General features: G+C 35.9%; 1 protein-coding gene across 17 annotated transcripts in view; it reads right to left on the minus strand.

The window, feature by feature from the left end:
* Positions 1–19,481, minus strand: part of PCDH15 (protocadherin related 15) — an 853,216-nt gene that overhangs the window by 152,737 nt on the left and 680,998 nt on the right. For all 17 annotated transcript variants that reach the window (XM_064269614.1, XM_023546967.2, XM_023546966.2 and 14 more), the window contains one exon: positions 2,688–2,797. In XM_064269614.1, the coding sequence (XP_064125684.1) occupies positions 2,688–2,797 (110 nt within the window). The remainder of the gene's footprint in view (positions 1–2,687; positions 2,798–19,481) is intronic.

Here is a 19,481-nt window from a genome sequence, read left to right on the forward strand (position 1 = left end):
TCTAATCTTTCAAGTTTGTGTTGTCACATTGATCCCATATAGTCTTAAAAGAGCATAATGCTCAAGGCAGACATTTTTTACTAGATAAGCTACACTTATGTTTGGTTCTAAAAAGAGTTCAGGAGATATTTTTGGTTTAAAGTTAAAAGATTAACTTCGGGCAATAGTTTCAGGGGTTCATCCAACCCTCATGGTTCCAGGAAGTCTGGAGTTCATGAGAATTTTAAATTCTGTTCTGCATTAGATTATCTTAGAGATAATCTGTGAGAATCTTAAGTGCATAAACGGGGAGGATTTCTTTTGCTTCACTTGGAAACTAGCAATACTACTAACTTTGAGCTACTCTAGCCCTTTTCATGTTGTTGACTTAGTTCAGGAGTCTCAGTTCAGCTCCTTGACTGTGAAGTGAGCCCAAAGTTTAGGTTTACTTACCAAGAAGTACTCTTCTTACCACGCATTTGTTTTATTGTCTTTTATTTGGCTTGGAGATATCTCTACTTTTTTGAGAACCCAGAAAAACATTAAAATTATCATTTCCCCCCTTGAAAATACCTAGTATGCTATTTAGTTTGCAGTGCGAGTTTCCACTATTCTCTTTGTATCCACTCTAATCAGGCTTTTGTCCCCACCATCCCATCAAAACTGCTCTTGTTTCTTGACTTCTGCATGAACAAATCCAGTGGTCAATTTCCACAGTCATCTTATTCAAACTAAAAGGGTATTTCACACTTGATATCTCCCTTCTTCTTAAGCCATTTTCTTTCTTGAATTCTTGGACACCATTATTATTTATCTTATACCTAGAGTGAACAAATAATTTATCATATATATTGAGACACAGGATAGTAAAAAAGAGAGCTACTAATAATTGTGCCAGAACAACAAACATAAATGAAGACTGTCTAGGAGGAATGAGGTTAGCTTGTCACAATATTTGTACCTGGCTGTGTAAAAGGGCAAAGATTTATCTATATTGTTCACTGCTGTATAAGCGCTTATAGTAGATCCAATCCAGTGCCGTTGAGTCGGTTCCAACTCATAGTGACCCTATAGGACAGAGTAGAACTGCCCCATAGAGTTTCCAAGGAGCATCTGGTGGATTTGAACTTCTGACCCTTTGGTTAGCGGCCGTAGCACTTAACCACTATGCCACCAGTGTTTCCTTATAGTAGATTAAAAAAAAAAAAAAAAGTAGTAGATAATCGATAAATGTTTGTTGAATGAATGAATAAATCAATGAATCAAACGTAAAATAGTCATGGTGGAGAAAAAGAAGAGGACAAGCAGAGCTAAGTTTGCTTTCTTCAAGGCAGAGAATAAATAGAATCATAGAGAGAAAGAACCTGAATAGATAAATTATAGCTTTAAGATGTTGGAAGTACAAGGAAAAAGAAGTTTAGCAATATATTGAGGGATAAGGCCTAGCAGTACAAGTAGAAATGCAGAAGAAAGGCAATAAGAAAATAAGATGTTGAATATTTGCTACAAGGGCAGCATTTTAGAGTAATTGTTAGTCAATGAAACACAAAAGATCTTTAAAATTTCCTTCCAAACTGTTTAAGAGCATTGATATTTATTTATTTAGTAAATATTTAACATTCATTCATTTATTGAATATTTATTAACTATTTTTATTCCTTGAGCACTTAAAATATGCGAGGTGATTCAGCCAATTGAAAGGGAACATAAAAATCAAAAACACTAAATCCGTTGCCCTTGAGTTGATTCTGACTCAGAGTGATCCTAGAGGAACATAGAGGACATCTAATCTGTGGGTGGATAGGTGAAACAGCATTCGATGAGAATGACTGAGCTATGAATTTAATTCAGAGGCTAGCAAACTGTTGCCTATTCTTAGTAAGAAGTTATTGGTAGTTAAAACTCAAATTATAGATATACTATGCTTATTTTGGAACCCTGGTGGCACAGTGGTTAACAGCTTGGCTGCCAAACAAAAGCAATAATTAAGTTAATTGTATACCGAATTTTACTATTTGAGAAACTGTATTATAGGGATAATACACATGACTTTAAGGGGCCCTGGTGGTCAGTCGTTAAGCACTCGGCTGCTCACTGAAACGCTGGTGGTTTGAACCCATCAGCCACTCGACAGAAGAAAGATGTGGCAATCAGCCTCTTTAAAGATTTATAGCCTTAGAAGCACTGTGAGCAGTTTTACTCTGTCCTATAGGGTAGCTATGAGTCAGAATCAATTCTGTGGTAATGGGTTTGGTTTTTTATACGTGACTTTTAACATGAATGTGGATCTTTTGGCATTCACATTTATTTATGATTCTAAAATTTCTTTAAGATTTGGCTAAGGTTTGACTTGGAGTAAGCATCATCAATGGTACAGAACAGTGGAGAGAGTAGGCAACTATTATGACGGAAAGCTGAAAATATGATGCCTTAAATGCAAAGTACTGTCATCACAATATTCCTAAATAAGGGGGATATTTCCAGAGGTAAAAAAATGTAGTATTTCCTTATGGGAGGTAAAACAAGCAAAAAAGCCTATTACTAACAGCCTGGTTTTTAATCTAATTAGGATATATAGTTACTATTACATTTAAGATGGGCAAAATTTAATTAGAAAATGTAGGATAAATGAAAATTCAATCTAAAATTAATTATAAATCCAAGTTTATTGGTTTATGGTGAAGACACAGACTACAGAATCTACTCACCCTCTTCATTTCCTGCAACAATGGAGTACACAATACTCTGATTGATGGCAGCTGCAGAAATTACACCAACCATGGTCCCTCTGGTTGCAAGTTCACTTACTGGAGGAGGTCTGCAGAATTAGAGAAGATGATTTATTTTTTATGGGCCCTTTTGCCACGATAGAGATTTGAATTTAACAATAGAATTTTTTTTTAATAATTTTTATTGAGCTTTAAGTGAACGTTTACAAGTCAGCCTGTCACATATAAGCTTATATACACCTTACTCCATACTCCCACGTACTCTCCCCCTAATGAGTCAGCCCTTCCAGTCTCTCCTTTCGTGACAATTTTGCCAGTTTCTAACCCTCTCTACCCTCCCATCTCCCCTACAGATGGGAGATGCCAACACAGTCTCAAGTGTCCACCTGATACAAGTATCTCACTCTTCATCATCATCTCTCTCCTACCCATTGTCCTGTCCCTTCCATGTCTGATGAGTTGTCTTTGGGAATGGTTCCTGTCCTGGGCCAACAGAAGGTTTGGGGATCATGACCGCCGGGATTCTTCTAGGCTCAGTCAGACCATTAAGTATGGTCTTTTTATGAGAATTTGGGGTCTGCATCCCACTGTTCTCCTGCTCCCTCAAGGGCTCTCTGTTATGCTCCCTGTCAGGGCAGTCATCGGTTGTGGCCAGGCACCATCTAGTTCTTCTGGTCTCAGGATGATGTAAGTCTCTGGTTCATGTGGCCCTTTCTGTCTCTTGGGCTCATAGTTATCATGTGACCTTGGTGTTCTTCATTCTCCTTTGATCCAGGTGGGTTGAGACCAATTGATGCATCTTAGATGGCTGCTAACAATAGAATTTTTAAGCACTGTATGTGTATGTGTGTATACACACATTAAAAAAATCCATTACTCATTACCATTGAGTCGATTCTGACTCAGTGACCCTACAGAATAGAGTAGAAAGGCCCCACATGGTTTCCAAGGAACACCCGGTAAATTTGAACTGCTGACCTTTTGGTTAGCAGCTGTAGCTCTTAACCACTACCCCACCACTGTTTCCAAGGCACCAGTCCGAAGAAGGTAGGTTCAAAACCATGCAAAGGCTCTTGGTTAAGAGTGTCTTATCAGCTACATTATTCTTAATTTAAGATGAAATATACTACTACTCTATTATCCACCAAATGTTGTACAAAATTCTATTCATTTGTCTCTAAAAAAAATCTGGATTGAAAGCAATACATGTATACAATTGGCTACCTAATCTTGTTTCTTAAAATAAAACATTGCACTTGTGTTTTTGTTAGTATATTAAAGCAACTGTAGAGTTCTAATTGTACAAAAAAATATTTGCAGGATGACTTGTCACACAATGTACCTTTTTCGAATTACCTTATTTGCTTAACTGTAACAATGTTATGTCCTTAGTAGTATAATACTATCATGGATTGAATTGTGCCGCTCAAAAAGGTGTGTTGACTTTCTAACCCCTGCAACCAGTGAATGCGACCTTGCTTGGGAAAAAAACATTTTTCTTTGCAGATGATACCAGTTAACAAATCCTATCAGGGTAGGATGGGTTCTAATCCTAACCCCTTCTGAGTGGCATCATATAAAAGGGAAGGATAGGTACTGAAGCAGAAACACGGTGGAAGACAGCATGTGAGGATCCATCTATAAGCCAAGGCATACCAGAAACCACCCAGGGCTACTAGAAACTGAAGGAGACAAGGGAGGCTCTTCCCTTGGAACAAACAGAAAGAGAACATAGCTCTCCTAATGCCTGAATCCAGACTTCCAGGCTACAGAACTATCAGAAAAAAAGTCTCTGTTCTTTAAAACCACCCACATTTTGTTATGGCCCCAGGAAACTAAGACAGATACCTACCCAATTTAAAAAATATATTTTCAAAAGCACATTACTTTATTCTCATAATCTCAATTTTCATATGTTGGTCACTACAACTAGCCTATCATAACTTTATCAACATAAAGTAAAGCAAAATAATCTCCTTTTTATAATTTTTATTAGTTTATGTCAATCAGCTCTAACAGAATTAGAAAATTATTAAATAGAAAGTTTTAACAATACCTCTGGATGTTTTTTCCAGTTCAGTCTCTCTATCTATCCCGTCTGGCTTCTATAAGCTTTAGCCTCTGTTCTCAGGCCAGTAACACAAATCTTAGTGCCATTTCTTCCACGTGGCATTTTCTTTCAGTACCTAGTTTTCTGGGATCACTATTTTTATCTCCATCCTCTCAGTTCTTCTAATTTAGATTACATCAAGCACATTCTTTTGTACCTTTAAGGAAGCCTTTTATATCAAATCCTAAGCTACCAGTACATTCTGAAAAATTGATTATATATGGCCCTTTTACAAAAATCTTACCCAAATTGCTATGTTTTGCCACTGTAGTCCACATGCTTGATTGACTAAGTTACCTAAATATAAAGCCATCTATTTTATAAATGTTCGAGCACCTAATGATGGTCAATATATTCATTCCATTTTCAATAAATATTTTTTATACTAAATAATAAGAACCAACTTATAACTGAAGCATTTTTAATGAAAAGTATAAAGTTAATGTTCACTAATTCACTCATTCATTCAGTTTTCCCTTGTATTTTTTCTTTTTTTTGATAACGGCATCCAAATATTAATTTTTATAATCATGCCTCTTCCATTATTAGTACAAATGGTTTGGGTAGGGCTGAAATAAACCATAGTGTATATGTGATCATACTATCCATCTTTGGCCAATGAGTACATTTCATTGTTTGTTTACTGTTTATGTGTGAGTATATGTCCCATGTGAAACCACTGAGAGTTTTCCCCCAGGAATTTTACTGTAACTATCGAAAAAAATATTTTCTTTTTTTGCTAGAATTTTGATGCTGGTACCCGATGAGAAGCACTTTTCTGATAACAATACCAAGATAAACGAAAGAAAGACCATTGTTGTTAGGTGCCATAGAGTTGGCTCCAACTCATAGCAATCCTATGTACAACACAACCAAACATTGCCTGTTTCTGCGTCATCCTCACAACAATAAGTATGTTTGAGCTCACTGTTGCAGCCACTGTGTCAATCTGTCTTATCGAGGGTCTACTTCTTTTTCACTGACCCTCTACCTTACTAACCGTGACGTCCTTCTACAGGGATTGGTTCCTCCTGATAACATGTCCAGAGTAAGTGAGACAAAGTCTTACCATCCCCAACTCTTAGACTGAGATTTTAAATACAGATATACCTAAACTTTCTTTTATTTTCCCTTTATCTAGATTTTTTTTCATATCCAATCAAAAGGATCCCAACTAATTAAAAAAGTACTTAGGTTGGAAAAAGATTCAGTTGCCTAGGTAGACCCATCTGACGTAAAAAATTCTAAGACTTACCAATTTTATTCTATTGTCACAGTGTTGGTTCAATGAAATAAGGATGATTTTGCCATTTTGAATCTAACATGATGATAGTCTACCACAAAAGCAAAGGAACTTACAAAAAGGACACTAAGGCTGGTTCTGATGGACTGTTTTGATTATTAATAGATCAATTTTTGTGTAATATTTTAGATTATGAAGATATATTAAGACTATTTGCTACTTGACATACTGATTAGTGGTTAACTATGATGATTAGTGGAGTCCTGGTGGTCCAGTGGTTAAGAGGTTGACTGCCAACCAAAAGACCAGCAGTTCAAATCCACCAGCTTCTCCTTGGAAATCCTATGGGGCAGGTCTACTCTGTCTCATAGGGTCTCTATAAGTTGGAATCAACTTGAAAGAAACAGGTTTGTTTGTTTCGTTTTTTTGGTTTATGATGATTCATAAAGTAGAGGATCAGTGAAAGACAGGAAGACCCTCAATGAGATGGACTGGCACAGTGGCTGCAATGATGGCCTCAAGCATGGAAACGATTGTGGTGATGGTGCAAGACCAAGCAGTGTTTCATTTTGTTGTACAACTTGACAGCACCTAGCAACAACAACAATGATGATGATTGTGAAATCCTTAAGCCTGGAAAGTGTTATTTTAGAGAGAACTGGAAATATTGTGTAGCAGGCATTCTCTAAGACGGCTCCCAATTATCTCTATCTCTTGTTATTCACACCATTGTAGAATCTCCTCCTCTTGAGTGACAGGTGGGAACTGTGGCTTGCATATAACCAAGAGAATACGGCAAAGGTGATAAGCTGTCACTTCAGTGATTACATGGCATCTGTTGTAACTGCCTTCTTGCTAGTAGACTCTATGGACTATCTCCCTTACTAACTGTAATAGAGCAAGATAACATGGGAAGTGGCTCACATGGCAAGAAACTGAAGGCAACTTCTGAGCAACAGCCAGCAAGGAACCATGGCCCTCAATGCAATACCACAAGGAAATGAATCTTGCCAACAAACACATGAGGTTGGAATTGGACCCTTTCCCAGTAGAACCTCAGATGAGATCCTAGTGTTGGCAGCACCTTGATTACAACCTTATGAGAAAGTGTGAAGCAGAGGACACAGCAAAGCCATGCTTGGATCTTTGACCCACAGAAACTACTAGATAATAAATGTGTGTTGTTTTAAGCCATTATGTTTATAGTAACATTGTTACACAGAAATAGGTGACAAATACACATAAAGTGAAAATTAGAGCAATAGATGGTTATTTTTTTTTAAGTCAGGTTACATACAACTTATTAAAGTTTTTGATGTAAGAAATCTGTGTTAGTTATATTCTGGGATAATTTTCAAAAATGGAATTTTTTTTTTGAACTGCACACTGTTAAAATTGTATACTTGTCTATCTTGTTACCACATGAAATGACAGCTAAATTTTATACTTTCTATAATTATTATATTTTTTGATCTCTTGATCTTTATAAAATATGAAAATGTAATGTCTGCAGCTAATGTACTTTTAGCTTTAACATTAGAGGAACGCCATCAGTTATTTCAAATATTAAAAAAAAAATTATTTTGTGCCCATTTTTGCTACCTCCACTGCAAAATCAGAATGGAAATAATACTAGAAAAAGTAACTGGCATAATTTGAGAAGCAATTTAAAATCTTCCACTAAATTTAAAGCATACCACTAAAAGCACTTAAAATTCAATTTGTTAGTAAATGTTTAAAACAGATTTACTCCGAGATAAGATATCTCCTTATTAACCTTTGTCTTATTGTTTCGACACACTTCTTACAATCAAAATCAAAAGACACTATAAAAATGCAATTTTCTCCTGCCCAGAATTAAATGAACCTCTATGATAATGAGTTTTAGATTACAAAATATCAATTCTTTTCTATTTATTGCCAGGCAGGACCCATTTAATTTTTATTTTATGCCCTGGAAAATATCAGTTACATGATTGGGGAAAATTACATAATCTGTTTGGAGTCATATATAACTTCAGCACTAAATGAAGAAGCTGGTATAAATCAGGCTCCATTTTTTATATAATATCAGATGCACAAAGAGGCCAGAAAAATAACAAAATTGAATAAACTGGGCTGGGTATAGATTAACAGAGGTGTGCATGTAGGCAATTAAAAACAGCATGTTCTATTTAAAAAGGGTAACTGCTATGTGATACTACATGCCTTAGTTTGATTTTTCAGACAAAATAGGAAACTTAAGTTTTTATATAAATTCTATGAACTTTTAAATTGTGGTAGCCAATGCAAATTTCTTTTTTTAAAGATCAGCTGGCTAATTTTGACCCGTAGTGTCATGGATTGAATTGTGTACCCCAAAGATATTTATCAACTTGGCTAGGTCATGATCTCCAGTATTGTACGATTGACTACCATTTTGTTATCTGATGTGATTTCCCCACGTGTTGTAAATCCTATCACTATGATGTAATGAGATGGATTAGTGGCAGTTGTATTGATGAAATTTACAAGATTAGATAGTGTCTTAAGCCAATCTCTTTTGAGATATAAGAGAGAGAAGCCAGAAGAGAGATGGGGACCTCATACCACCAAGAAAACAGTGCCAGGAGCAGAGCATGTCCTTTGGACCTGAGGAAGAGTGATGACAAGGACCTTCCTCTAGAGCTGACAGAGAGAGAGAAAGCCTTCTCCTGGAGCCAGCACCTGGAATTCAGACTTCTAGCCTACTGGACTCTTGAGAGAATAAACTTCTCTTTGTTAAAGCCATCTACTTGTGGTATTTCTGTTATAGCTGTACTAGATGACTAAGACCTATGGGCTGCCAGTTTATGATTTTTTAGGTAAGCTATTTTTTATCTGTAATGTATCTTCCAGTTCTACCATTCTGAGTCTGATATAATGTGATTTAGTGATTTATTTTTTTCCTTATGTTGAGTATAATCAAAATCTATTGTTTAATTTCATAAACAATAACAGGATGGCCAAATATAGGATTTCTTAGAATCTTCCTTTTTAACAAATCTTTTCTTTCACTATTAATTAATATACCTGTAATTTTGTAATAAATAATGCATCATAATCTCTCTTCCCAATTAACTTTTTAACATCTAATTCAAAATAGTTGTTGATTGTCTTAAATTAAAAAATTCCAACTTTCAAAGCTAGACTTATTATTGATGATATAATCGACTAAAAAGCACTCTTTCAATAAAAGGAACTCTTAAAAACAGTCAGGGATCAATAATGGAACTAAGCAGCCTTCACTGATGAGGCCTAAGACTTAAGAGATCAACTGCGTTCCTGTTCCCTAAACAAGGGTTACTACCAATATGTGAAAAGAAATGGTTATACCTTTGAAAGAGATGGACATTGAACACTGGAGAGGCTTATGGACTCCTATTTTTCAAATGGCCTTCAGGCAGGGCATTCACCGGAAGACTCTTTCACAAGGCTTTATCTGAATTGAATTTGGTGCCCATGTGTTCTGGAATATTCCTGATGGCTGTGCTAATTCCTCTTTACCCACCAAGAGCAACATTTTGGGGCTTATTGTCCAATTTTAACAAAATCCAAAGTTTTTGATAAAAATTCCCAAATCACCTCAACTAACACTTAAATAGAAGCCTAAATACTGTTTTAATTAAAACAAAAAACACAGTTATGACAAATACCAAATTTAAATTTTATCAGCTCATTAATTTTAATATTTGCATTGCACTTACCTCCCCTAAGTTTTATATGGAGAACAGTTGTATTTTCCTAAGAAGGAGACTGATCAAAATTATTCCAAATTCACAGTTTAAAAATTAATTTTTGAAGATAGAGTATGTCCTAGAGAAACTAATTGCTGCAGAATTTACACTTAAAACTCAAACAACTGAATTGTCCTTAGGAAGATATAAACTAATTCATAGATATCTGTTAAACATTTTCAATTTTTTATAGAGATTACAATAAATCTCTTTCAATTAAATACATTTTGACATATCTGAGTTGTCTTAATATGACTATACTAAAACAACAGAATTTGCAGTCTAAATGTGAGACCCAGTCTTTTACAGTATAAATATAGACAGAACAATTATTCCACAATTTAAAATCTACTTTTATTATTGAGTTCAAGAAGTAACAGTAAAAGTAAATGTTGTCTGTGTGGAATAAAGCTCCTAATTATTTTAAATACCATGCAATTTAGGATTATAAAAGTGTTTTTAAATGGATGCTGTAAAATTTCACTGGAATTCAATCTGGCTCTATTGCTTTCTTTCCAACGAGAGACAAATCCAATTTATTTTGACATGTTTGAATTCAATATATTTGCAAATCAGTACAAATTAAGAAACTTTTTATATCTACTGTGAGGGAATTTAATGAAGATGGGAAGGGGGAAAAAAAACACCCACTGGAACTCCCATTGTTTGTAACCTTGGAGTAATTGCATCAGGGTGATCTAATTTAAAATATTTAACTAAGAAAAGCAGTTTACAAAAGGCATGAATCAAGAGAAAGACATCAACTCTCGCAGGATTCTTAGGATGAATTGTAGATAAGAAAACTAATAACGGACCAAATGCTTAGACACTACTTTTTACACCTTGTCTAAAGAATGCTTACATCACTAAGAGTTTTGCTTTAGGTTATTTCTACTCAGACCCTTGAAGTATCCTACCCTTGAAGATATGAAAACTGAAGCCCTAAGAATAAACAATTTCTCAAGTTCATAAAACTATTTGCAAGGTAAAACTGCAATCTAGAGTTTTGTTATACATATTGTTTTTCTCATTAATATAGTTTATGCTACATCCTTTTTAGTCAGTGGCTCTCAAGTTATAAATCCATAAGAGTCAGCTGGAGACAAAATAATATTCTGAGTTTCCCTGGTATCATGCTCAAAGATTCTGATTTAGTAGGTACACTGGGTCAGGCCCAGGAATATCATTTTCAAAAGTATTCCAGGCGATTCAGATCCTGGTGGTTTGAAAATCACACAGTCAGAGAATAATGGATTCTCTCTCCCTGCTGTTTTGCCCTTTCATTCTTTTCCTCACCCTCATCACCATTTTTATTTTTGAAGGCTTCAGCAAGGGATGTCCTCTCAACACATTTGAACTAAGCGAAAGGCACTCTCTTACGATTCTGATAGGGTTTGAATTCTGGCTCTGCTATTTGCTAGCAATGAGGCCTTAGGAAAATTGCTTAGCTTCCCTGATCTTATTTCTTTATCTGTAAATGGGGATGTTACTTACTTTCAGAAGGTTGTTGAGCGTGCTAAAGAATATAACATGTATAAAAAGCTTTATTTATGCCTGACATATAGTACATGTTCCATAAATTATGGCTATTATTCATATCATTATTTTATAAGCTCTGCTTCTGGAAGTTTAATTTAAATAATAATATGTGAGTTTGTACCTATACAGGATTAATAATAAAAAAAATAACACTTGAACACTTTTAATAAATATTATCTATCTCAGCCAAGAAACCCTGGTGGCGCAGTGGTTAAGAGTTACAGTTGTTAACCAAAACGTCAGCAGCTCAAATCCACCAGGTGCTCCTTGGAAAAGCTATGGGGCAGTTCTACTCTGTCCTATAGGGTCACTATGAGTTGGAATCGACTCAACGGCAACAGGTTTTCAGTTATCTTAGCCAATATTATAAAGTGTGTCTTATGCACTCCAATTTTCCCTCTCGAGTTTTTAAGCATAGATCAATTTTACATTTGACTGGAGAAAATGTTTTCCTTTGTATTATTTTTATAGCCTTATATCCACAGACAATTTTTGTTCTCATTAAAAAACAGCTGCCATGGATTGAGCTTGGAATCGGTAGAGGTTGACTCTGAAACTTAAAAACAACAAATATTAACTAAATCAGTTAAAATCTGATGATTTTATTCATAGAGGCTTAATTATGCATTCAAAAAATATTTATTGAACACATACTATGTGCGTGCCTGGCATCCACTTGGCAATACAAATAGAAAGAGCAGAGGAAGTAGACCCTGTACTCCTGGAGTTTAGAGTTTTCCAGGCAAACCACACAGTTTAATCAATTATAATAAAATGTGGTAAGTGAAGTAATAGCAGATTCCTTGTTAAAAGTTCAGTTATAAACATGGTTGCACTGTTTATATTTTATGTTCCCAAATTCCTACAAGCTAACTGTGAGTAGTACCAAGGGGCTTCATGGCTTGACGGAATGGTTAGATCAGGCATAGCTATTCCAGGTTGATTGATTTACTTACTATAAACAGGCTATAACATAGGCGTTTATACACTTAGGCACAGAACCGTGCAGTGTTTCATTCTGTTGTACATAAGGTCGCTATGAGTTGGAATTGACTCAATGGCAGCTAACAACATGATACACTTAGGATAACCTCTGAAAAGAAAATTTTGCATTTTAGTTTGTTTCTCTATATATGGTGGACCGTTTCTCCTTTACAGATCAATTGGTACATTTGGACTTTTCAAAGGACACAAAGGTACACTTTCAACGAGGGCCTCTAATACTATTATTTATTATCTTCTATTGATCAGGTTAAATTCTATGCTTCCAGGAAGGAGATAGTCATATTATGATAAGGGATCATTACATTATTTTTAAACTATATTAGTGTAGTAATACAAGTACCAAAAAAGAGAGAGAGGAAAAAAAAAAAAGATACCTAGATAAAGCATTCAATATTTCAATTTTTGTCTACTTCAACAGTCTAATAAGGAACCTTGGTGGTGCAGTGGTTAAAAGCACTCAGCTGCTAACCGAAAGGTTGGCAGTTCAAATACATCAGACACTCAAAGGGAGAAAGATGTGGCAGTCTGCTTCCATAAAGATTACAGCCTTGGAAATCCTACAGAGCAGTTCTATTCTGTCCTATAGGGTCACAATAAGTCAGAATTGACTGGATGGCAATGGAAAATGCATAACAGCTGAATGCCCTAGCTCAAAAATAATCTAATAGAAACAGGCATTCAAGTCGTGCCAGATTTTACAGAAAAATATAGATAAATCACATTCTTATAAAAAATGAAAAAGAGCAAACATTTACAGTTTTGCACACCATTCAGGGAGAAGGATATATAGCCAGTATTCAATAACTTAAAGTAGATAAATTTGTCACTTCTGGAAGGATTGTTTCATTTCTTTTTGTAATTTTTTAAATTAAGTAGCAATTAATGCCTTATTTCTAGATTTAGTTTCCTATTATGACCAGGATAACTACGTATAAACAAAATTCTTCCCCCCACAAAATCACCTGATTATTAAGCCAAAGACAGTGAAGCAGTAAAAATAAAAAGTTTTCTATTTTCTTAACACTTTTTAAATAAAATCTACATCAAATAATTAAAATAGGAAGATGTCATACTGTATATCAGATTTTTACTGATTTAACTGATGTTTAAAACATTTTTTTATTTTCCTTTCTAAAAATAATATGTATATTCAAAGCTCAGTCACCGAGTTCCTTTATCCACTCTCTGTCCTCAGTTGTTAACTTTGGAAACAATCAAAAAAGCCTAAGGGTTTGTTTTGACAAGCAAGCCTTGGTATCAAATTTTTTTCAAAAATAACTTATTATTTAGAATTCATTATCAAAGATTGTAAATTCCATTTACTGAAAACAGAATTCACCATGCTTATTACAACTGATGGACAAATTGATTTCTCCTCCTCCTTGTAGTAGAGTACTGAGTTGATACATGGAAAAATGAGAGTAAAGATTATCTAAAACTCATAAATTCTGAAGTTTACGTGTCTGTTTTTGAGAACGTAAATGTCATATAATTAGAAATAATATATCACATCATTTTGAATAGTTTTTCACAATTTGCCACAGTTTTTATGTCATTAGTCATAATGTGATATTTGCTTACATGCAATATTTGCATAAAATATTTTGTTTTGCTAATCTGCGTTCTTCCACCTTTTGCTGAAGAAGTGAAGAGACTATTAGCATGGTGTGATGGATTGAAAATGGACAAATTATTTGTTCTTCTCTCATCCTGAGGTAGAGTCTATTTACCTTTTTCCTTGTGTTTAGGGTATTCTTGCCACTGCTTTGGCCGATAATATTATGTAACTTCAGCCTCAGCCTCAAAAAACCTTACAGTTTCAACTCTACCATACTTGAAAAGCTGCTCTGATATTAATGTGAAGAATCTTAGCGTAGCCTCTTTAACTATGAAAAACCACATAAAGAGAGAGTCCCTGACATTCCATTCACCCCAAATGCGTGCCCAGGAGAGAGCTGCCCACGCAACTCATAGGAATCTAAGAGCATATAACTTGTTTTTGTCTTTAGGCTCTAAGTTTTGGAAAGACAGAAAAAAATCGACTCCTAGAAGTAGGATGCTGCTGTAGCCAAATCTAAAGCACATGGCATTTGTTTTGGGACTGGGTGGCAGGCAGAGCCTGGAAAATGAGCCAAGAGGCCATTAATGGAGGTCAGAGGAAGAGTGAACAAACTGTTAGTGGGACTGGAATGGTGATGAGAAGGTGGTTATTGGAAGCTAGAAAGATGACAGCCCTTGTTTGTAGTCGCAAAACAATTGGCAAAACTGTTGCCTGTAGTAACTTGAGAGAGAGAAAAGGTGCCCAGAAAACTTGTGGATATAGTTAAGATTTCTGGATAGAATGTCAAAAGGGTCAACTAGGCTCTTCTGTACGCATGTGATGAGGTCAAAAAACAAACAAACAAAAAAATACACACAGAGGTGAGCTAAAGTAAGAACTGTTAAGTTTCAAGCAGAAATAAGAGACAATATAAAGGAGCCAGAATTTGCTGAGTTGGAAAGTAAAACTTTCTCATCTTCAGTCTTTCCAGCTGGTAACAGACTCTCAAAGTAAGAAATGGCCTCCAGGTGAAGATCAAACAAGGCCGATCTGGTAGGACCTCAGACAGATTTAAGTCAATGGCTAGCAAATTCTCTCAGCTAGACAAAAGGGCTTCTAAGAATTTTAAGAGTATTTTCCACAGCAGTCTTACCTACCTAAATTAGAGAGAGGCTGATTTCAGGAATCACGGATATGGCTTTTAAGGCATAGAGCAAACCTTAATAAGATATGTAGGAAAGCCACACAAGTTTTAAGAAAGTTCATTTGGCAAAAGCACATCCAGGCAGGATTGAAAGGGACTGAGGCATTTCAAAATTAAAAGAGATGTCTTTCCAAGAAGCAGGACAAGAAAGCTACACAGCTGTAAACACAGACCATTCCTTATTAAAAGACAGGAAGGCAACTCATAAAATGAAGCAAAGAACAGAGGAGAACAATGGATTAGAGCCCCACTCTCTCAAGGCTGAAGTAGGCTTTACTAGAGGAAGATTTCCTTTTGTTGCCATGAATCAGAATCGACTTCATGGCAACTGGAACTGGATTGGAAAGAGTAGGTGGGAACTAGCAGCTTGCGACTAGCTGAATTTCAGAATTTTTACAGATCAGTGACTGCTATATGTTTCCTATGCTTCTCTTTTTGACCAGAGTGTCTATTATGATTTTCCTCTCCCTATTCCATCATTATATTTTAGGCAGGTATCTTGGTCACAGGTACTTGAATCAAGAGGATTTGAACCTAAGGAATCTTATTCACATCTGGATTTGATTTTGATGATGATATTCTTAACTTCAAGCCTGATGCCATAATGGGATAAAACCTTTGGAGATCTTGAAAGAGAGTTTTCTTTTTTTTTCTTGTGGGAAAAATGTAATTGTGAACAGAAGATAGGCTGTGGTGAACCAAGAATCCACATATTTTTTTGCTGTTTCTACTATCAAGAGGTAGAGTCTATTTTGCCTCCCTTTGCATTTGGATGGTCCTGTAAATTTCTTTGATAAATATAACAGGAGATATGGTTGTGTGTTGGGGTGTAGGATAATATTGTGTGACTTTGAGCCTCAGACTCTGAGGCTGCATGTGAAGTCACCCAGACTACTCTCCTTGAGAATGAAAGACTACATGAAGCAAAGGCCCAACTATTTCCAGAGATCTCAACCACCATCCCACCCTCTAGCTGAATGCATATACGTAAGTGTGCCCATGTGAGACCAGCATGAGTACTGCCCGGTCAACCCACAGAATCATGAGAAATAGTAAATTATTGTTGTTTTAAGTCATTAAATTTGGGAAGGTTAGTTACATAGCAAATCTTTCCAAATTTAATGACTTAAAAGGAAGGCTGAAGAAAAACTGATGCTTTTGAATCATGGTGCTGGTGAAGAATACTAAATATACCGTGGACTGCCAGAAGAATGAACAAATCTGACTTGGAATAAGTACAGCCAGAATGCTCCTTAGAAGCGAGGATGGCAAGACTTTGTCTCATGTACTTTGGACATGTTATCAGGAAGTACCAGTCCCAGGAGAAGGATATTATGTTTGGTATAGTAGAGGGTCAGTGAAAAATAGTAAGACCCTCAAAGAGATGGATTGACATAGTGGCTACAACAATGGGCTCAAACATAGCAACAATTGTGAGGAAGGCGCAGGATCCGGCAGTGTTTCCTTCTGTTGTACATAGGGTTGCTATGAGTCAGAACTGGTTTGATAGCACCTAACAACAAATTATGTAGCTGTAGATAACTGACACACATGGGGGAAAATCCTGCATTTAATACAACTCCAGTCACAAATATCAGGCCAGTAGGTCACCAACCATTTATAGGATACCTATCATGAGCAAAGTACTGTATTGAGAGGCACCAATGATCCATTTATGGGTCAGTCCCTGTTTATGCCTATTGCCCTAATTTAATTACTAATATTGTCCTCATTTACTTTCAAAAGTACCCTACTTTGGGCAATAAATTATATGGTCTTAGCTATCATACACTAGGTGTGTACAGTAAAGTAGAAAAATTAGCCCTCTCACTCAAGAAATTTATAATTTTAGTGAGACAAAGATACACATAATCAAAAGTTATTTCTGTCCTCAATTATACATTACTTGGCATTAATATAGTAATCCTGATTTTTCCTGTTGGCTTTTGCCTTATATATCCTCTCCTATAACTCTATTTTTGTGTGATTTTGTCTTAAATATGTTGTTTAATAACATAGAAGTATGAGTGAAAAGTTGACCAGTCATAAAATGTAGTATTAGACAAAGATGAAGCAAATGCCACAAATATTAAGCACCAGTTAGGAGATAAATGATTTTACCATTATGATTTGGTGATAAAAATTCCATGATAGAAAATCAATATTTATATCGTGTAAAATCTATTTTCCACACAGAATGTGAAAGCAGAGAGTAATTTTACATAAAGCTCTTCTTCTTATGTCACTTTTCTGTTTAACGGCATTCAGTGCTTTCAAATTTCTCTGTGATAATAACCAAAATCTTTAACAAAAAAAAACCCAAACCAAATCCAGTACCATCAAGTCGATTCTGACTCATAGCAACCCTATAGGACAGCGTAGAACTGCCCCATAGAGTTTCCAAGGAGCGCCTGGCGGATTCGAACTGTCAACCCTTTGGTTAGCAGCCGAAAGAACCACTATGCCCCCAGGGTTTCCAAAATCTTTAATATGGCTCATAAATTCCTTCACAATCTGGGTCTACCTATTTCTCCAGACTCATCCCCAACTCCTCTCCCCCAGAGATCTCCATGTTCCACAGTGGACTTTAAATTCTTAGAACTTTCTACAGTTTCCCCTTGTCTGGGCTTTTATGCATGCTTTTCCCTCTTCCTCACACGATCTACTTCTGGCCAATTCTCACTCATCTTCTAGGTTTCTACCTTAATATTGCCTTGTTTGAGAATATTCTTGTAGGTCTCATATCGTTCTTTCCATCACCATTGCCCCTAGTTTAAGCCAAACTCTCATTATTCTTTGCTTGACTCCCTGACCAGTCCACACTCATCCACTTTGACTAATTTCTAGTCTGACTTTGCCACAATGGCCAATTATCATTTCAAAGTTTACATATAATCATGTCACCACCACTCTGAGCTCCCCAGCCCACTGCTAACATATCATATTTACATGGTTTTCCAGTGCTCACAGGATAACTCAAATTGTTAATATGCCCCAAATTTGTGCCTCATCTTATATCACTTTATCCCCATTCTCTCTTCTTCAATCATAAACCAAACCAAAACAAACCCAACCCACTGCCGTCGAGTCAATTCTGATTCATAGCAACCCTATAGGACACAGTAGAACTCCCCTATAGCGTTTCCAAGTTTGTAATATTTATGGAAGCAGACTACCACATCTTCCTCCCATGGAATGGCTTGTGGGTTCGAACCTCTGACCTTTCGGTTAGCAGAAGAGCATTTAACCACTGCATCACCAGGGCTCCTGGTTCTTCAACCGTACTGACCTTTCCATTCTTAGAATTTGTCATCCTCCTTTCCAACTCAGTGTTTTTACACATGCAGTTTCTTCCCCATTCCTTCACCTAAAAGGCTAATTACTATTTATTCAGATCTCATCTCCTGCCATTTTCCTAAGAAATGTTCTCTGACCTCTCCATCACCATGGTTATGCCTTTGCTATGTGCACTCATGAAACCACGCTCTTTTGAGATTACTTATCATATTTTGCAATTATAGCCTAATTCCTGTGATCATTTGACTAATTTCTTCCTACTATATAGATTATAAGGTTTTTGAGGGTAAAGATCATGAATATTTTTTCAGTGCTGTTATTCCCAGTGCATTGTATATGATCAATTAATATTGTCAGCATAAGGAAAGGAATTAATACCTTTTGAACATGAGATTAATTTTACTTCATTGTAAGTAGTTTTTTCAATGTGTGTTGTCTCCAGTAGATTGTAAGCTTTAGAGGGGTCACGACTGCCCTACTATCTATTCTATTTTACTTGACTAACATAGCATTGTGCCTAGATAATAAATGTCTGTTGAATAAATTAGTGGACAAGGACACTAGATGACTCAATAAAATTTGAAGAAAATAACCCTAATCCTGTGCTTCCTTCTATCTCATCCTACCCTCATCTAAAATCACGGATCACAGAATATTCTGGGAACTTTTGAAAATATACAAGTAAAATAGAGCATCAGTGAGACAGACATAGGCTTCACAAACCATTCTGTAAGGGGCCTCTCTCTTGGTATGATAATCCTGGGCAGGCATCAGTACCTTGACTGTAATATGTGGGAATGCACCTCTATATGACAATAATTGAAGTAGCTATTTGGCGTATAAAGATTAAAAGATTATATATGTATTTATATGTATATGAGTTGATGCCTTTGAATTATGGTGTTGGCAAAGAATATTGAATATATTGAATATATCATGGAATGCCAGAAGAATGAGCTTATCTGTCTTCGAAGAAGTACAGACAGGATACTTCTTAGAAGTGAGGATGGTGAGACTTCATCTCATGCACTTTGAACATGTTATCAGGAGGGACCAGACCCTGGAGTAGGACATCATGCT

The sequence above is a fragment of the Loxodonta africana genome, chromosome 16, assembly GCF_030014295.1.
Source record: "Loxodonta africana isolate mLoxAfr1 chromosome 16, mLoxAfr1.hap2, whole genome shotgun sequence".
In the NCBI taxonomy this organism is placed as follows: Eukaryota; Metazoa; Chordata; class Mammalia; order Proboscidea; family Elephantidae; genus Loxodonta; species Loxodonta africana.